The following is a 20,067-nucleotide window of genomic DNA, read 5'->3' as shown; positions in this document are numbered from 1 at the left end:
GGTGTTTTTTTAACCTGTTTTGTGGGACTCAGTTCAACCAAGTCTCCAGATGGCTGCCAACACTTCCTGTTGAAGTGTCCGCATCCAATCACGTTTCAGTAGAGTTTCAGTAGGCTGTTAGGCTCCCAGATATCTATATTTTGTATACTTAAATATCTCTGAAACTACTGAACTGATTTACACCAAACATGTAGCTTTCTGCCAAATTTGGTGTAATTCCATTCAGCGGTTCAGGCTGTAGTCATGTTCAAGAACTGAAAAATCCCTATTGACATGACATGGGAAGAACGCAATTTGGGAGGCCCCTTTTTTCTCAGCCCCCACATGACGGATAACCTTGAAACTTTTAACACAGTAACTGAACTTAAAAGGGGAAGTTGTTTGAAAATTTCGTGAAGATTCGTCAAGCGGCGCCAAAGTTATTGGCACAACAAAAACTGCTTTTCTGATGGAAACTTTGGTTCTAACTATAACCACCTACTTGCGACTGCCAGTGGGTAATATATATATATATATATATTCACTGAAAAAACCATAGGTTTCACACATGTTATAGTTAGCTGTACATTTCACTCGTAAAAAACCAATGAAATTCCACGTTATAGTTAGATCAGGTAACTATAACTTGCGCGACCGCAATGCACAATGTGTCATTTGAGATGTCATCATTGATGTGATGAGTGATGTCACTGACCATGTCATGAGTGATGTAATATGTGACGTCATCAGCAGTGCATTGCGGTCGCGCAAGTTATAGTTACCTGATCTAACTATAACGTGGAATTTCATTGGTTTTTTACGAGTGAAATGTACAGCTAACTATAACATGTGTGAAACCTATGGTTTTTTCAGTAAATTTGCAAGGTTTTTAAAATGCTAATTCCTAACTATAACGTGTGTGAAACCTATGGTTTTTTCAGTGAATTTGTATGTTTTTTTAAATGCTAAGTTATGTATTTATTTTTAATTTTTGCGCGCACGGTGCACTTCGCGCACCGTGCGTGCGCTGTGGGCACTCGGTGCGCTTCGCGCACCGAGCGCCCACGTTGCGCATTTCGTACCGTGCACGCCTCGCCATTTTTTACAAAATATCAATTGTTTTTTTCTCTCTTGTGGGTCCTTAGATTTATATATTAAATGTGATTGTTAATTTTTTTTTTTTTTTTTTACCGTACGCGTACGGTAAGCTTACCGTACGCGCACCCCGCGTTTTTTTTCAAAAATTATTAAATTCATTTTTCATACTTTTTGGTCCTTCGTGAACCCCCTGACGAACGCTAGGGGGTCTGCAACTCTCTTCATTCCCCCCTTTTCATGTTATCAACCTTTTTTTTTCAGTGCGAGAGACAGAAAATGGCAGCCGATACTTCCTGGTTTCGACCTATTCGAATGTTTACTTTGATCTAACAACCAATCAGAAACGCGCTCGCGCTCGCGCACGGCACCGTACGCGTACGGTAAGCTTACCGTAAGCGCACGGAGCGCGCTTACAGATATATATATTGATTTAAATGCTATTTTCTCAGGAACTACTAAACAGATTTACACCAGACCTACAAAAGGCACATCCTTGACCTGCGGACTACCTCTCTGCCAAATTACAAGTAATTCTGTTCAGCCGTTCGGGCTGTAGCTGTGTCTAAAGGTCCTATGGAAAAATACATGGGGAAAACGCGTTTTGGGACCCCCCTTTTTTCTCAGCCCCCGCTTGACGAATCACCCCGAGACTTTCAGGGTAGGAGCGGAGCGTAGCGCCCCATTAGTTTTGAAAATTTCGCGAGGATTCGTCAACCGGCGCCAAAGTTATTCAAAATAGAATTTTCAGATTTCCTATGGAAACACGGTCCTAACTATAACTATCTACTGGCGCCCGCCAGTAGATAATATATATATATATATATATATATATATATATATATATATATATATATATATATATATATATATATATATATATATATGCGAGCTGATTATAAGCCCGTACTTTTTGCAGTTTCTTAGAACTTCAATAGTTTTGTGACAAACACTGTTTAGGATTTCCATGTTTTGCAGTCTGTAGTGAACTCAGTTTTCTTGCCTATTTCGATGAGTCTCAAGCATGTAGAAAGACAAAGCAACTTGCTGTGCCATATAGCACTAATGTTTGCACCAAAGTTAGGGAAAAATCATAACAACATTATGTCACACATTTCGTGTGAAACAGTAGACCCCTAGCCCCACACACAGCTCGCCTTCTAACAGAGGACTTTTAGAACTTCTCCACCAGAAGGGAAGGTTGACAGGGCAGCACTCTTAAGTAATACCCCTCTGGCAGATATTTACAAACAGCTACAGGCAAAAATACCTTCCCATCTTCTGTCAAAATTATTTTTAATCAGCATGATACTCTTGACATCCTGTTCCTCCTACAATTTGGACATTTTATGGGTCTCATGAACCATTAACTTCTTGAGGTTAGAATGCAGCAATGGAAATATTTTAAAAAGGTGTTGATATCCTCCCTATACAAAGGAAGACTGTTCTACCAACCATATGTCTGTTTAATGAATGCCTAGATTTGAGAATCGTTATTACAGGTGCATAACTTTTCTCTCAACATCAATATGTAAATTTGTATGAACTCCGAATAGCATCATTCATCAGGTCAATCGAATTCGGTCCATGGGAACTTTTGAAAATGATACTTATTCAGGGGACTCGGACTTTGATTGTGATCAGCTCCTATTCTTGAAATATTCAGTCAACAACATGGTGCACATCACCTGTTCATATTTGGATCCATAACTGCTTATTGGACTCTCTTCTTCAAGTCATCGAACTCCCTTTGACCTCTTCTCACTACCAAATACTAGATAACTTTATTCACATATTTGTGGTTCTCTATTCTTTTTGCACTACACTGCAGGCACAGTGGGAGGGCAGGTACGGGAACAGACGTACAACAAACCAAAACGTACTATACGGATCTGAGTAGACTAGTCAGCAGTAACGACTGCTACCAGATGGGAGTGGTGGGGCGGGGGCAAATGGTGGGGAAGGAAATGAAAGAAAAAAAACATTTACCTGGGCCAGTCCATCTCTCCTCAGTCCTCTTCCTTCTTCCTGCCTCCAATGGCAGCAGGAAGCACCCGGGCTCCCCTAAGCCAATCACAATGCTGCAAAGCAGTGTTGAGATTGGTCTGAGCGCCGTGGTTCGGCGCTCAGAGGGGGACTCAGATGGTTTGCATGTTCCTCACCAGGCTGTGTAATGCAGCCTGGTGGGTAACATGGAAAGTGTGCATGACTGTTTGGCCAGCCCAAGAGGGCCGGCCAAGCAGTAATGCACACTTAACGAGTGCAAACCACTCCTCCTCCTGCTCTGGCCAGCCCCAGCCTGCCCTAGAGCCACTGACTTCAAAAGGAAAAATAAAATGATTATAACAATACGTTATTATCATTTTATTTTTATTTTGAGCAGTGGGGCGATGCTCCTCCGCCTTAGCAGAGGAGCCGCCACTGCTAGTCAGTTCACCTGGTAGAAGTGTGTTTTCAGACCTCTCTGAGACTTTCAAATTCTGTCTCGAATCTCAGGCTTAAAGAGAGGACATTCCGAAGGGGTGAGCCTTGAGAGTGGAATGCTGTCTCCCTCCAGAATGTTTGTATCATGCTGTGTGTTAAGATAACTTATAACCAGGGCCACTGGAATTATGCGGCAGGAGAGAGTCAAATTAGGTGGCAGGGTTCATTAAATTATGCAGTGAGAAAATGCAAATTATGCAGCATAATGCAGCACATTTTGTAATAGTATTGCTTCATTATTTGGTCATTTTGAAACTTGATAACACGCTTTGGCATTGGTTGCACCTCATTAGTAACAGTTTAACACCCAAATATAGCAATAAGCAACAGAAAGGTGGCCAGTCCAGCTTCGCAAATGACCTGCAACTGCGCAGGAAAATGTGTTGCCGCATTTTTAGTAACTTTTGGAACATTTGTGCTAGAAACACTTTTTTTGGTTAAAATCTGCAGATTATGCAGCAGACAATGCATTATATGGTGTAATGTTGGGCCTCAGGCCTCCATGCTGAGAAATGAGGGACACTGGCACTACATGGTTTGGTGTGATAACTGGCCTGGAGCACGTGCACTCCGGCCCCTTTTATTGACACCTGACTGGTGACGCCTGTGAGGGGTGTATGTTCAGTGTGAGTGAAACACTAGAATGTATACAACCGGATACTACATATGGGAAACGTGGCAAATCTATAATTATGGGAAAATCGCCGCAGCCGCACAAGCTCATAATTCCAGTGGCCCTGCTTATATGTCTGATTAGTTGGTACAGACTCAGTTTTGTGAACACAACCTGAGGTTGTTAGTTACTTTTTCTGAGTAACGTTTCTGATGTGATATTTGTTGACGAATATTTCTGAAGATTTTGCACATTGCAATTTCTATTTGCGAGACACAAAAAACAAATATTAAAAGAGAGCGCTAATGATGGAGCCTACTAACTGTGCGCACACTCGAGCAACAGATTCCAAACATCACACGTTGGCTATTTCTTTTTATTGTTTGCAATCGAATAAACCTTTTCGAGCGGCTTAAATATCCGGGGAGGAGGACAGGGCCTCCTTAGAGCTGTGCAAACAAAGAAAGGGAAAATAAACTATCCAAAATACTTTTTAAAAAATGTACAAAACATGATGGCACTTAAGCAGAAAGCAGTTTAAACATGTCACACATACTTTATCAGGTCGTTTTATTATTTTCTCAGTGTGTGTGGCTAAAATGTATTCAGCATCCACCTAACCCCGAAATTCCGCCTTCGGGACACAGTGCCCTGAGATACTTACATTGCTATGTCCCTCGTCACAATGCTTAAGGTCTAGATTACAACTCAGGTTTAGCAAGGAGGAAATGGCAGGCCTCACTCGGCCGCATGCAAATGGCGAGCTTGCATTTGAGGTTTCTTTTTTACAGCATTAAAACTGAATTTTTTCAGTGATATAAAGTGTCAACAATATTGTTCGTATTTTTTTTTTAAAAAGCAAACAACGCCCCTTTCACCAAGTCTGCCCTCCCCTCTTCGATGCATGGACTCTGCTCCTAATCGTTTTGATAGGTCCTGTAAGCACTTGAAGTATTTTTCTCCATTATTCAACATTTCTCTATTTCGGAATGGCGCTCCCTAATTTCATTGGTTGAAAGTTTACGCACAGGTTTATTCGTGATAGCGCGTGGCCACGCAGTCATGGGGAGGGGTGGTGATGTGTGTTGTACAAGCTGCAAGGTCACAGCTGGCATTGAGTTCCAAGGACAGTCTGTTGTTGATCAGACAGATGATATGTCTTCTGAAAGAAACTTAAATATTTACGTGCCAATCCAAAAGTCACCCTTTTCCGATTTGCCGTTGCATAGCAATCCTGCTGTCTTGATGAGTTCCAGGTCACTGGTGGAAGGCTGGACGTGCTGGGATACCGTGGTGAGCTATGCAGTTTCATCTGTTCCAACCCCCAACAATACTATATGTCCAGTCATGGGGTACTGGTCCTGTATCCAACCACCCTACCTCAGTGGTGGTCCTCTTGGTGTATTGCAACAGTAGTTCCTCGGTTGAATACCACCATGGTAGGCATCCAGTATGTGTTCGATTCCTAGATTCCTTCACCTTGGAGGAGAACCACTACCAGCCGGTGATCCTGTGTCTCATGAGTAGCATCAGCGTGGATTTGTGGGAGTGGAAAGAGGGAAATCTGCCAAAATGTTCAGTCAATGCGTTCAGAAGATTCTGCTTGGTGGCACTTACTACTGGCATGCCTTTCACCCTCATCTGAGCCTTCTAGGCTTTGGTTTTGATGTTTGTTGCCTTTCTATTCGCTCTTTAGGGATTACTACTCATTAATGCTAGCTAAGCCGACGTGTCATACACACAAGAGCGCCCAATGGTCAACAGCCTAGGTAATAGTATAAAACAAGGAATCATGACAAAATTCATATCCCGACATGACCCAGGTGTAGTCCTCCTGCAAGAAACGCATCTAGATAGCAACAAATGTGGTTTCCTCACCAAGGGGAGATATAAAATGGTGGCCCATGCAGGGTACACATCAAGCTCCAGGAGGGGGGTGGGTATCCTGATACATATAAATGTTCCCTTCCAGGTTATACAGATATGGGTGACACAGGATGGCTGCCAAGGTGCAGTAGCAGGCACCTGGAATAAGTTCCCCCTGACCCTGGTATCCTGATACCTCCCACTTGGGCTGCAAAAGACTAGGCTGGGGAAAATGGGTGACTGACTATTGACTATGCAGGATTCATTTACGATAATGAGGGTACACCTCAACTTGACAGCTTAGGGAGACAGGTACAGGGTAACCCGGTCCCAATCTGCGTCTAGGACCGATACAATGCTCTGATGAGGCCAATGCCATGTAGTCGCTAGCAAGGTTGTACTATGCCCTGGTCCCTCAGCAACAAACCAGCTAGTATGGTGACACTCAATATCTGCTAAGAGGTATCTTTGACCAATCTCCCATGATAATGACATTCCAAAGGCAACAGGAGAGTTTGAGGGTGGGATGGAGACTAGACCGTAGGAACTGGTTGACTGGGACATCTGTAAATACCTGACGGAGTTTTCTAAAAGCTATTTTGAAGACAAGGAGGGGTTGCTGGTCCCAGGGATGGTCTTGTGGGAGTCATACAAGATGGTGGTCTGTGGGCAACTGATATCCTATATGATAGGAAAGAAAAGGAGGAGGTAGCAGCAGTATTGCTACTTGGAGAGGAAACTGGCATGGGGAAGTAGAATACATCACATCGCCAACACAGTGGCAATTAAGATAAAAAAGGATAGAGAGGACTGTCAAACCCTAGTGCAGCAGGAAGTTAAGTCCCACCATCGGGTGAAACAAGGGTGGGTCTCCGAGCATGGAAACAAGGACTAGAAACTCATGGCCTGGCTGGCAAGGATAGAGGAGGGACAGAAATGGATACATAGACTTAGAGGGAGGGAAGGAGTGATGGTGGAGATGCTGGTAAGCATAGTGCTGGAGATGGGACCCACCTGCGAGAGGTATATCAGTCACGCACATCATGCGATTACAAGAATTGCTGGACTTTGTCCTAGAACTGCTCCACCCACCCTAGGAGATGAGGCTCGGGACACCCTAGATGCCAAGATATCAGATTCGGAGATAGCAGAGGCCATGCCTCATTTAAAGAGAGGGAAGGCACAAGGCCCTAACAAATTCCCACCAAAGTTTTTTAAGTGGCTCCACACACAGATTGTGCCTCATTTGGAGGCAATGTTCAAGAGTGCCAAATAGATGGGGAAATTGCTGGACGACCTTCACCGTGCTCTTATTGTGCCTATATACAAGGTGGGAAAGCAGCAGGAGGACTGCGTGTCCTATCTCACTGCTCAATGTGGAGGTGAAGGTACCGCGTTGTGATTCCGCATACCATTACTCCGCAAGTCGGAACAACGACTTGCGGAGCGGGGGAGGAAAGGTGTTGGATTTAAAATAAAACACCTTCCCTAGTGTCCGCACATCCTGGAGTTGGAATAGTAAACTATACTATTCCAACATCCAGCACCCCCCTCCGCAAGTCGTTGTTCCGACTTGCGGAGTAATGGTATGCGGAATCACAACACGGTCGTTGTAACGACCGCATTGTGATTCCCTGCGGGGTAAAAGAATGCGGGATGAGGAGATAGATTCAGTGGGGAACGGGTGGTGATTTTATCATTAGATGCCAAAAAAGCATTTGATTCTCTGTTGTGGCCTTACCTAACGGTGGCACTAGAGAAAATGGTATTTGGCTGAAATTTTCTAGGGTGGGTCAGACTACTCTGCCGTGACCCCATGGCCAGGGTGTGGGTGAATGGCACGCTGTCAGATGAAATACTGATAGAAAGGGGGTGCAGCGGGGATGTCCACTATCCCCCCTGCTGTTTGCGAAGGCCCTCAGGACACTTGCATTCTGAGTCCACAGTGATGCCTAAATCCGGGGCCTAAGATGGGACCCTAATTGGGAGGACTTGCTCTCCCATAATGCAGATGACATCCTTCTCTGATTTGCAGACCCGGCTCACACCCTTCCGCTTCCACGTGAGATATTGCAGGTCATTGAGATACACAGGGCTATGGATTTATTCGGGCAAATCAGTGTCTGTCCCCTGAAGGATGATTGCCTTCCATATTGCAGACATCTCCCAATCCGATGGGAGTTAGCCGGCTTCAAGTATTTAGGTATTTATATTATGACCGATCGAGAGGTGTTCTTCAGGGAGAACTTGGGTAGAATCTTGGAGGCATAAAAGCAGGTCATCGGTCACTGAAGAAGCCTTGGGCAAGGCGGCACTGTACAAAATGATTTACTTACCCAAGTTCCGTTACTTCCTCAAAATGCACCCTTTGCCATTATGGATAAGTTCTTCCGACAGATGGATGAGGCCACCTGAACATTGCGCTGGAATGGGGGACCCTGCGAATTGCTCTAGCGGCACTGACAAGGAAAACATGGGATGGGGGTATAGTATTGCCAAACCTGAGGCTGTACTACAGGGCAGCACAACTGGTGGTGGTAAATGACTGGGTTTGTTCAGACCAGCATGAGCCATCCCTCCTGGCAGACAGAAGGATCCTAAGCATGGGGTGCTATTTCAGTCACCTGTATCAGAGGGAAGGGATGAAGGGACTTCTATTACAGACAATGGTTGTGGTTGACACCTGCAAGTGGGCAGTGAGAGCAATGGGCTGGCAAGGGAAGATAACACTGCGGACTCCACTATGGGAGTCAGAGGCACTCAGGGCCTTCAGGGGATAGAGGGCCACAAACATGGGGCATACTGGATATCTCGGTTTTAGGGGATGTCTGGAAGGAGGGTCAGCTGATTCCCTTTGCAGAACTAAGGACTGAGTATGATCTGATGAGCAGTCAGTACCTGAGGTACCTGCAGAAGCAACACATCCTAAAGAAGCATACACCCCAATTGGTGGACCTACTGGAGGAATCCCTCCCTTGAGCATAGGATGATGGTTTCTCTCCTGCACTGTCATGCCATCTCACTGATATACATGACACTCCTAGCTCACGCAGATACATGTGAGAAAAGGACCTAGGTAGATTGGAGGATGAGATATGGGGTGACGCCTGCTCTACCCTTGAGAGGTGGCGAAACAAGCATGCCTCCACCTGGTACCATGAAAATTGCTACATAGAGCATACTACATGAGGATGACTGTACACAAAATGGGGCGTTGCGAGTCTGACCTGTGCTTGAGGGGTTGCAGACAGAGAGGCAGCCTGTTCCATACCATATGGGGGTTTCCACTGGTGAGGAGATACTGGCAAAGAGTCGGGAGAGAATATCTGGTGTGTTGGCAGTGCAGTTACACCTCACACCTCAGTTGGTCACATAGGACATATGAGGAGAGCAAATGTTGGAACGATACACATTGCTCTTCTGCAACATTGCCATGACAGTTGTGAGGCGAGAAATAGCCAAACGATGGGGCAGCCCTATCACACCGACAGTGGGAATGGGCAGTGAACATGGACTGGTGCATGAGAGTGGAAGAGCTGGTATACAAAGCCTATGGCTGCCCTTGCAAATTTGAGAGGATCTGAAATCCATGGAAGAATGAAGAGCTATTTAGTTAATGGGATTCTGCAAACCTTAACTAACACATTATCCTTATGCCAAGGCTGCCTGTCTGACCAAGTGTGGATGGGGGGAGCGAGGGTGAGTCAATTGTACGTTGTGTGTTGAAAATGCTAATAAATAGTTTTATAAAAAATAACGCCCAACACTCTGCATTATTTGATCTTCAAACAGTGCTTTGCCTTTCTCCTCGGAGAGGGGTAGGCGATAAATACTGCTCTGCCGGTGGAGTTGGCCGAGTTGCGGCCACTCCGCCTCACACATGTAACGTGGATTTCTGGCCAAATTCCACCAACCGCTATGTGGCAGAGTTTCTTTCTCACACGGAGCTCACCAACAGTTAGTGATTAGGCATTCCCATGCTTGATTTTTGGTCTATAGGAGGTCACCCGATGAGATTTCCCCTACACTACGTGATTGTTTGTGGTCAGAAAGCTGTAGCTCGAGTAGAAAATCTACTCGAACAGCAGCAAATCAACTCAAGAAGCTGTATCCTCTGGCGTTCCTCATGGTGTTGCTCACACAGATATTTCAGCGCAGAACAAGTTCCCGGTGGTAAAAATCAGCTTAAGCAGGGTGACGTGCCTAGTTCTGCCAATTCGCGGATTCTCTCTAAGGTTTCATGTAACTCCACTGAATTCTGCGGTGTTTCATTCCATGAGTTCCGCCCACCCCAGTCACTACTCCATTTTACCTCATTGCCCACGTTCATTACCCTGCACCTTTCAATGCCATCTCTTCAGAATGCCCTCAATCTCTAATGGTGCTGTGCTCACCTTACTTCTACTACCTTTCCCACTCCAGTGCCTGCCACCTTGTCAAGTCGCTTTCTGTCCCCAGGGAAGTATCTGTGCACTCAAAGTTTCACAACAACCATCTCCATATCACAAAAATTCTTTACGAAGAGACCATCTCCACTGCTTACTTTTGATACAACATACATCAACTTACGCACCCCCAATAAAATGGCTGTTGTTGAATTGTACTACAACATGCCTACTTTTGGAGCCCTTTTTTTTCAATTTATTGCCATGAATGAACAATGAATGATATATGCACTTAATAGGCCATAGAAAATCCATTAGGCATTAATGTGCCTTATGCGTCTGCCCATGGAAGAAGAAATTTATGGGTGAATTACCAAGCACAATAGATAAGGGATGCTAGGGAAAGAATAAGGGTGCGGCATCAGGCACCACCATGATTTTTGGCTTTTCTGAGTGCTGGTATATGGAATCCTTTGTTGATTCAGGCCAGATGGTCAAGATCAAATATTTGATCCATTGGCTAAAATACTAACATACTTCTAACACGGATAAAACTTAGTGCTGCATAGGGAATCCTTCTCTTGTTCCAGAATTTTTTTTAGGGCAGTGCAAGCCTTCTTTCAAGATCAGCTTCTATTTTGTTAAGAGGTCAAATTCCCTAGCAGCGGTCTCTTTTCTCTGGAAATCAAATAAAGTGTGAAGTATAATGGAATACAACCTGGCCTTGAAGGTTGTAACTATAGAAAGCTCTGTATGAGATCAGTAATCCCTCTGTATTGGTGAAATGACTTAGTGGCTAACTACATGAACCACTGTGGATGGGTGACTAAGGGAAAAAATATGCCAGTCGAAAGTGAAGCAGATGTGATATGCATCTCCTCACAAAGTAACTCTGACCAATGGGTGGAAGCCCTTCTCATGCTATGTCCTACTATGCTTCTAAAACATTTTGGCAGAGGAAGCTATCGGTCATTAATGGTATGGCACAGTGAAAAAAATAATTCAATCATATACGAATTCAAATTGAGTTAGAAGTCTGTGTAAGGCACATCTGTTAATATTAAAAAAAAGACTAAAGTTAGTTCATGAAGTTGACCATATTTTGCATTTAGTTTTTGTCTTCAAGTAATCCTTTGTTCTCATGTACCCCCTCTTTGGTTTCATTGGGAAGAGTCCCGTTCTCCATTTCTGCCTGCTGGATAAAGTCTGACAAAATGGCGGTCTCCGAGTTGCATATCTTCCCATTCTCCTCCTCCTTGTTTTCCTCAAAGTTACAGAGGTTCTCATAGATTTTCCGCACATCTTCAGGGATGCTCTTTTTCAGGTCTTTGTTTTTCCGCTTTGTGAGCTTCACAGAGTTTGAGCCAAACTTGTTGATGATGTTGTCCTCGGATGCTCCCTGCCCATGCTTGTTCAGCTGTTCCAAGCCTTTCAGGCGCAGGTTGTTTGGTCGGTTGTTGATGCTCTCCTGAGACGCTGCTTTGAAGCGCCCAGCATCCAAGTCAGCAAAGACAGACCTCTTCTCTGGAGACAGCATGTCCAACGAGTGTGCCCGCTGGTCCAGTCCCAGTCGTCGGCGTTCCATGCTACGGATGGTAGCAGCCCTCTGCAGCTTGTCATGAATCTCTACACTCAGCCTTCGCCGTGTTTCACGAAACTCAGCAGTCACATTAGCTTTCCATTCGGCAGCATGGGCTTTGATTTCTCCAACCTTTGAAATTAGAAAAAACATGTCATGCAGTTAATATTAATTTGTATAAATTACATTCATAACCCATACATTTACGGGTAATAATTGAAGAACTTCACATTTTGTGATAAAAACTAGACTAAAAAAGCCCCAATTTGTATTTGTGTTTGGTATCGTTCCCAGGTGAGAATCATGAATTTGAATTAATATTATATACACGTTCACAAAAAAGCAGAAGGAAGTAAAATAAAGACTTTACTATCAGACTCAGCCTGACCTTATGGGTGGAGAGGCCACGCCCTCCCATCTTTTTCCCGACAAGCAGAGTGTCTGTCAGGCTGAGCAAAGGTCAGCCTGAAAGGCACTCTTCTTGTTCTGGTCAGGCAGCCAGGAGCTGTACTTGTTCTAAATGCATAGATGCCTGGCTGCCTGAGTTGAACTTTGCCAGGATGAGGATTTCACAGCCCTGGGAGTGTGACCTCCTCATTGTGACAAAAGTGCCTTGAGGTCCTCTCTCTCATGACAAGGAGGATGTCACTGAAAGCCTCGGACCTGAGCACTTCAGTTTTAAGCCCTGAAGTGCCCAGGGTCGAGTGTCTACCACTGGCACCAAGTCACTGACTGGGGTAGGGTAGGGAAGTTTCACTGACCCCATCCAAATCTGCGACAAGGTAGGGACTGCCGCCTCTTCTCATTTGCTGACCAAAAGTGCCTGCGTGCTTGTGTGTATTTATGAATATTGCTGAGTAAATGTTGTAAATGAGTGAACATATGCACATGTGTGGGTGCAAGTGAGTGTGTAGGTATGTATCCCACCTGCCCCCCTCCCTGCTCAAATTACCGGCTGCAACTGTTCACCGTAATAAGTCAAATCCTTGCTGAGTTGTGTGTTGTTTTATTGAACAAGAGAATTCTAAGGCACCTTGCATCAAAGATCACTTAGGAATAGTCATGCCCTCATTAGAGACAATCAGGGCATAGCTTTGAGAGTTGAGGGCAGGGAAGACCATGCTCTACAGAGACAAGGCCAGTTGCCTTAAAAAAGACAATGAAGGTGTAAATGTCATGAGATTATTTGAAATCAATTCACCTACGTGTCTGGGTCAGTGGAATTGACATTGTGAACCCTTTGACCCCTACTAATGACATCACAGTTTCTATCAAATTATCTATTTAACAACTTTAAAAAAGCAAAAGATTGAGTTAAAACCTACAAGGGTTCAAACTTAAGTCTTACATGTTCTAAAGAGATGTTGGAAACAGACAGATAACTCTAAAGCTATTTTACCAGGATTGTGACTTGCAGTCTGGATATAACGTAAGGATCACTGCTACATACAAGGTCTACCTTTTATTAAAAGATGGGCAAATATTAGGCAAATATGCTGAGGCGTGAAACATGTCGACCTACACACGTTGCTGGATTATTTTTCTTCATAATTAAAAAGTAAACAATCGACACATAGTTTTTATTCCTAACAAGAGGACCCCAGATAAAAATAATTTTTGGTACCCCTTAGGTATTTTTTAAATTCACTACTTCACTTGTCCCACACCCCCACACTCATCATCACTGCTATTTTTCTCAAAAGATCTCAGCCAAAGAGCCCTCTCGCGAGACCCGTGGGGTATTGCAGTACCGACCCCACGAGGAGCTAAGCCCGATGATGAAGCATGACACACTTACGGTTGTGGGAAGGCACAACTTCCTAATAAGGAAGATCCCCTCACTACTTTCACCCGGAGGCACACCAATACAGGAAAAGTTACCCTACTAGTATTTTTCATAAATATTATGTCAGGTTTTAACTTTAGTTCACAAATTAAAGAGCCTCAGTAATACCATACCTCTTCTTTAGTTTTCCTAGATATCACACGAAGCCAGTCTCCAATCATACTCAAGACGGCAGCGAAGTAAGCAAGGCCAACTAGGATCCAAAACCATACCAAGGGCTTGTACCACTCTCGATAATTGATGTTGGAATTTCCTCCTAAAACACAGATAAGGACAGTGCATATCAGTATTGTAAGAAGATATTCATCACAGAGGACTAGACTGGTGATGCCGAATGGTAATGTGGACAAGCCATACAATAACATTACTCTTGTTTTCCGCACAAGCAGCAGAGACCACAGCAATCCAATATAAAACATAGAGTGCTAGTGGCATTTGGGATAAGATAATGTGGCAGCTGCAGCATTCATTATATAAAGGTTCTCCTTAAAATAGTTATTACCTCTTATTTCTATGCAGAATAAGCCTATATCTTATCAGGAAATTAGACTTGGTTGTGGACCAAACATGGTTGAAATAAAATGTTTTATGAAGAAAGATTTATATATCTCTCAACACAGAAGTCCAGAGGGAAAGATTTATATAGCCATATAAGTTGCATCATAAAGAATATGAATAAAGAAAAATTTAAGAAAAACACAGATTACTTAGTCACTATGTCCCATTGGATAACCACAATATGGATTGTGTACGAGTATATAACTGAAAACATAGTTTGCTTAATAAGATAGGACCATCCCACTGAACAACCACTAAAACACTTAAGGACATTATGGTCATTACTGAACTCAACGGACCACTTTAACTCGCGTTGATGATTATCCCAGTACCGTAAAGCACCAAAAGCGCTACAGAACCACACAAATAATAGTAAAATGCAATACATATGCCTATCACATAACAGTACATAACAAAATACTGGCTTGTTAAAAAATATTCCGATGAGGTCCCTCTGAGTAACAAACGTTGGCATCTGAGAAGATATGACTGGGCATGCTCCCCTCCATTTTTTCCTCTGATGCATTGAAATTTACTAGACATCTCATGTCTGTTTAGTATGGCCACCTTCCTCAAGGGGATAGCACTGTCTTTCTATTTTTTATGGCTGTGAGACGTCCAATCAATAAGAGCAAAATCTGTGAGATATTCAATCAATAAGGGTATTAAGTTTCAATTGAACAGAACAGTTTCACAAAGTCATACACATGTGCATTAGGCCTGGGGAAAAATATAATTATGCCGGAGTAATTGTCATAATTTTGGTAATTTCCTGTAACAAAATTCACTCAAAATTACAGAGAATATGCAATTATAAAACATAGCATCATTTTCTTGGAGAAATTTCAATGTGAGATGTACCTTTTGGTAATTTTTTAGCACGAAACTACAAATCCGAACATGAGGCAGTGTGTTGAACAAAAGCAACTGGAAATCAACTTGAAATTACCTTTTCGAGTTGAATTTTTTCCAGATTGAACTGCGTGGGTCATTTTTTGAATGCAAGATGTATTTTGCAAAGTTATGCATACTTTTGCGATAATTTCACGTAATTAAGCTGGACAAAATTATGAGAATTACCCCACCGCTAGTGCATGATTTTCAGGATATCCATAAGGGATTTTTTTGTTGTTTGGAATGCCGTCATATTTTGTCAGAAAACGCTGTCTTGAAAAAAGCTTGTGTATATGTAACTCTGTGTATGTAAAAGATAACCCAGAGGCCTGTGGAAGATTTAAAAAACATAAATGAACGTGTTGGGGAATTGATTATATGTTGCACACTTGATAGGGTCACTTTGCTTAATGGCCGTAATCTGTTTATCCTAGAAAGGTCTCTTGTTATTAAAACCTGCAGATGGAAAAGTTCGCCGTCTGGAATAATGGAGAAAAGAAATACTGTATTCCTGACTTTTTAACATAGGAACCCTATACGGTCACTTGTAAAATTCTGGGGACTGGTAGTGGAAATCAAAATAAGAGTACTTGGGAAAGCATCCCATTTCCCTTCCCTGTAATGAATGACTAAGACCTGGTACTGTTTCTGTGAATTGAATCAGCAATAAAACCGGCCTTCTAATAGCTAACCAACCTATCTGACATTTCTTTAGACAATTCCTTCCTCTGGTTGAAAAAGTACAACGACTGGGTGGAATTGCCAAAATATCCCACTATTATTCCCAAAATGTCCTATAAAACAGTTTATGATGCTTCGCCGTTTGGCCATGGCAGCGAGTAAAGTTGTGCTGAACTGCATGAATGGGCGAGAGCAGAACAGTGGTATATATTTCGTGAGATGTGGCGCTGTGCTGCTCTCTCCCTGTCCTGGTGCACTTTGGCTGGCATGCACCAATTCAGACACCCTTGCGCTATAGTGCAAGGGCCTAATAGTTGGGAGAAGCATAGGTTTTGTGCTTGAAGGAGTCCCTTGCAGTACAAAAACTATGCTTTAAGGCACTTCCTACTCTTTCTCTCTGATGTACAATGCACATTGTACACTTTGCACATACATGCAAAGTGAGAAAAATTAAAGCATTTCTCCTTGTTACGTCTGTTGAGTGAAGGGGTGGGATTTTGGGGCAAAAACCCTGTCTATAACACCCAGGGAACACCCCCTTGACACAAATTAAGTTTACTTTGGGTTACCATCCAACCAGCAGCGGTCAGTGCAGGTAAGCGTGGTGCGGCGGGGCGGGATAGGGGCAATTCGACAGACGACGGAATGGTGAAAATGAATTACATAAATAAATCCTATACTTCGTCTGTCGACATCCCACCCCCGCCCCGCCGCGCTTACCTGCACAGACCGCTGCTGCATCCAATGCAAAATTGCATTGAGTTCAGAGCTCGAGTCGGGGGTACATGCAGGTACACAGCATCCCCCCACTCTTTTCACAGGGGGGACACCGTCCCCCCTGCCAAGAAGCTGGGCCCCACAGAAATAGGCTGAACGTGTAAAGGTGTAATTATTAGACACCAGGACACGTTCAGCACGTGACGTCATGAGGTCATTTGCATATTGTCAGTCCCCCCACTTCTTTTTATAGGACTTGTGCCCTGATTGAGTTCACATTAAAAAACGTAACCCATATCCGACACTAGGTGTTTGTAATTCCGGGTCCTAATTTTGAACACAGGAGTATGCTTTATAACCACAAGTCATGCCATAATTGCCCTCCCTTTAGTTGTGGTATTATGCGTGTGCAGCAATAACAGAACAATACAAATATCAGACTTTTGCTGAGCGTTCTGCAAAAATTAAGGGCAATTAAGGGCAATCAGTTTCATGTATTTGCAGCAGATTACCCTTGGAACTCCTGCAGAGGGCAAAACAGAAACATCACGTCTGCCTTTGTAATCAAGGGGCCCTCGGAGTTTGCGCGCCGTCACGTTTCGTCCAGTTCACAACCTAAGCGCATTTCCTGCAAGAGACAGACATTCTGCCAGCAGGGCTGTGAGTCTCGCGGCGTGAGGAAGGAAAGGATGAGCAAATGGGCTCTCTGTTGTTATCATGCGGCCCAGGCAGACTTAGATCATCGACTGCCGGCACTGCAATGCAGCACGAGGGAGGCACTGCACTGTTGCCAAGCAAGACACGGTGTGCTGTGTGAGACGGAGGACGTGTCAGCTCAGGGACTCAGTGTGCTAGACAGCCCATCCACGGGAGCACAGGGGAGTGAAAACACGGCTGTGAGACACTACAGGAATCTTAAATGAGGCCACTTACCGGGCAGCCAATTTACACGGATTGCAGTCCCTGGAAAATGCAGCAGTGATGTAATGCTGTGTAAATATTCATAGGCAATGCCTTTGTCTGCAGGATAGAGTGGGAGGGTCCCGGGAGGGGATCAGGCTTTCAAAGCCTATTGGTCCTGCATACTGGGTTGTGAGTTCTGTTGCCTTTTCAATCATTCAACGCTGTGTTTTAATCAGGGCTTTAAGTGAGCCGGGTCCTGCCGGTACTCAGCACCGACAGTTCTTAAAAGCAGGTGCCGAGACTGGTCTCTATCGGGCTCTCCGTTTTTTTCCTCACCTTCCCACCCTTCGCTGCCTTTATTGTTACTTCAAAGAGACTCGTTACCGTTCTTTCACAGTCTCATCATTTCAAAACTGAAGCATATTTGTTGCTTATTTATCTTATGCAACTAACAACCATTGATAAAGCCAATTATCCTGGATTGTTGTAGGTATGTTACTTGTTGTATTATACATCTGGATGTAGTGACAGAAGCAGCAAAATACCCGTCGGACGGCACACATTGCTAGGCACAGATTTTTAGCTTAGGTGTTTTTAAGCGACGCCCTTAATTACACCGGACACACCCCTTTGAGAGACCCCCCCCCTCTGTTTTTTCACCCCACTTAAACCCCTGGTCTTAATGTAATTACTGCAATCCACAGAGTTTACCTTTGATTGTTTAGCATGGCAGCTATTTCTTCTGTCTAGTCCAATAGTTCACTTACCAGAATATCTAGCCTACATGTAACCACTACAGCTCAGAAATGCCTTAAAAGCACATAACTTCCTACAGAAAACAGACAGGACTGTGTGCAAGCAAGCAACACGGTGGAGAAATATCATCTAGTTGATTGCCACTGTGCTCACAACAGCACTTACCCTTAAATATCAACACACACAATATCAGCACAACATACTACACATCCAACACGGTACCTACATGGCACTTCGGTAGTTATCAGTACACGCATAGAGGAAGTCACGCATACCAATACCACAGAAAAGTGCACATCAAAACAGAAGGCATAACACCCACCTGACACATCCCAGATAGCCCAACAGATGGATATTAGGGCTCATCTGCAGCACACAGCACCTCCTGTTAATTCTCACAAATACCAGCTCGTTGGGCAATGCACAAGCCCAGCTAGCACATAAGCACTTGGCCAGAGCTGCGGCTTTGTCAGACGGCTTATAATGCATCTAATCATCAACCACAAAAATGCTCTCACTCCCTACTACATACGACAACTGACAGATTCCAGTATTGGAGTCCAAGAAACCTGAGGGAGAAGGAACCAAACAAAATGAAATTAGAAAGCAATGCAGTGGTTATTACACCAGGTTACTGCGTATAACCTAACATATATCGCACTGTATATTGTTTTCGTCAAGTGTGTCTGCATACCCAAGCCTCAGAAGCTGTAAGATGTTACTTTGCGACAGGCAGGTAAGGGCAGCTAATGTACAAAAATAGAAAAGTGATGGGTGGAATGCTTTCATTAATCGCTGTCATTAGCCCGTATCCAGGGGGAGTATATGAAGTGAGTAAAATGCAAAGCTGAGGACCAAATACCAGTTTTCAGCAGGTCCAGAGATGGACCAGGCTGTCCTTTTCGCCACCAGTAACTACAAATGTATATATCACTATAGCTTGGCTTTTGCAAGGTACAAAAGGCAAAACGAGCCTGTTATTCCAGTTCTAAGCCCTGCCCTTGAAACACTTAACTCCCTTCGGTGAATCGCAGTAAATGAAGCTGGTGCTGCTCTACAAACACCTCCAGTGTTCTATGTTTCTGGCCCATGGGTAGGGCTAAATGAGTGTATATATGCATGAGGGGACAGAAATACTGATTGTGCTAAAAGTCACTCTTCCTGCATTTTCCAGGTACCCTGATATGGGAACGATTTATCTTCAGAAAACAAGATGGACCTCCTCTCAGCCATATCAGAGCTCTTCGATACACGACCTGTGTGAACCTACGATTGCCTACTGGCTCTCATGAGATGTGTTATCGTCTTTTCCGCTACACTGTGACAAGCCTGACAATGCTACCATACATGTCCACTGCCTGATGTCCTGCCGGCTTGCAGCACCAAAGACACCCAAGGAGATTAGTCTAGGTGGCCCAGAGCACTAAAACACCATCCAGATCACACGCCAGAGATGACGGCTACCTGCATTGAATCTGTCTGCAACTGCAGGCGAGGTTCCCTCAGTAGCACTCAGTGGTGTAGCAAGGTCAGGTGGTACCCAGTGCGGAAAATTTCTTGTCACCCCCGGCTTGACAAAATGGCAAAAATATGTGTTTAAAATACACATTTTTGCCAAAATATGTGTTCAAAACACATATTTTTTCCATTTTGTCATCCCCATCAGTGATGACACACGGGGCAGCCCGCACCCAGTGCACCTCCTTCCTAC

At 43.9% G+C, this 20,067-nt stretch overlaps 1 protein-coding gene across 4 annotated transcripts in view; it reads right to left on the bottom strand.

Annotated features, from left to right (window-relative positions):
* Window positions 1-4,535: 4,535 nt before the first annotated feature.
* KCNK10 (potassium two pore domain channel subfamily K member 10) overlaps window positions 4,536-20,067 on the bottom strand; it is a 375,826-nt gene continuing 360,294 nt past the window's right edge. For all 4 annotated transcript variants that reach the window (XM_085626582.1, XM_085626584.1, XM_085626581.1 and 1 more), the window contains 2 exons: window positions 13,961-14,103; window positions 4,536-12,133 (listed from right to left, as the gene is read on the bottom strand). In XM_085626582.1, the coding sequence (XP_085482708.1) occupies window positions 11,531-12,133; window positions 13,961-14,103 (746 nt within the window). In that variant the 3' untranslated portion in view covers window positions 4,536-11,530. The remainder of the gene's footprint in view (window positions 12,134-13,960; window positions 14,104-20,067) is intronic.

This window comes from Triturus cristatus, chromosome 9 (assembly GCF_964204655.1).
Source record: "Triturus cristatus chromosome 9, aTriCri1.1, whole genome shotgun sequence".
In the NCBI taxonomy this organism is placed as follows: domain Eukaryota; kingdom Metazoa; phylum Chordata; class Amphibia; order Caudata; family Salamandridae; genus Triturus; species Triturus cristatus.
Note: the sequence above shows the minus strand (reverse complement) of the source record. Positions and strands in the feature narration are given on the sequence as shown.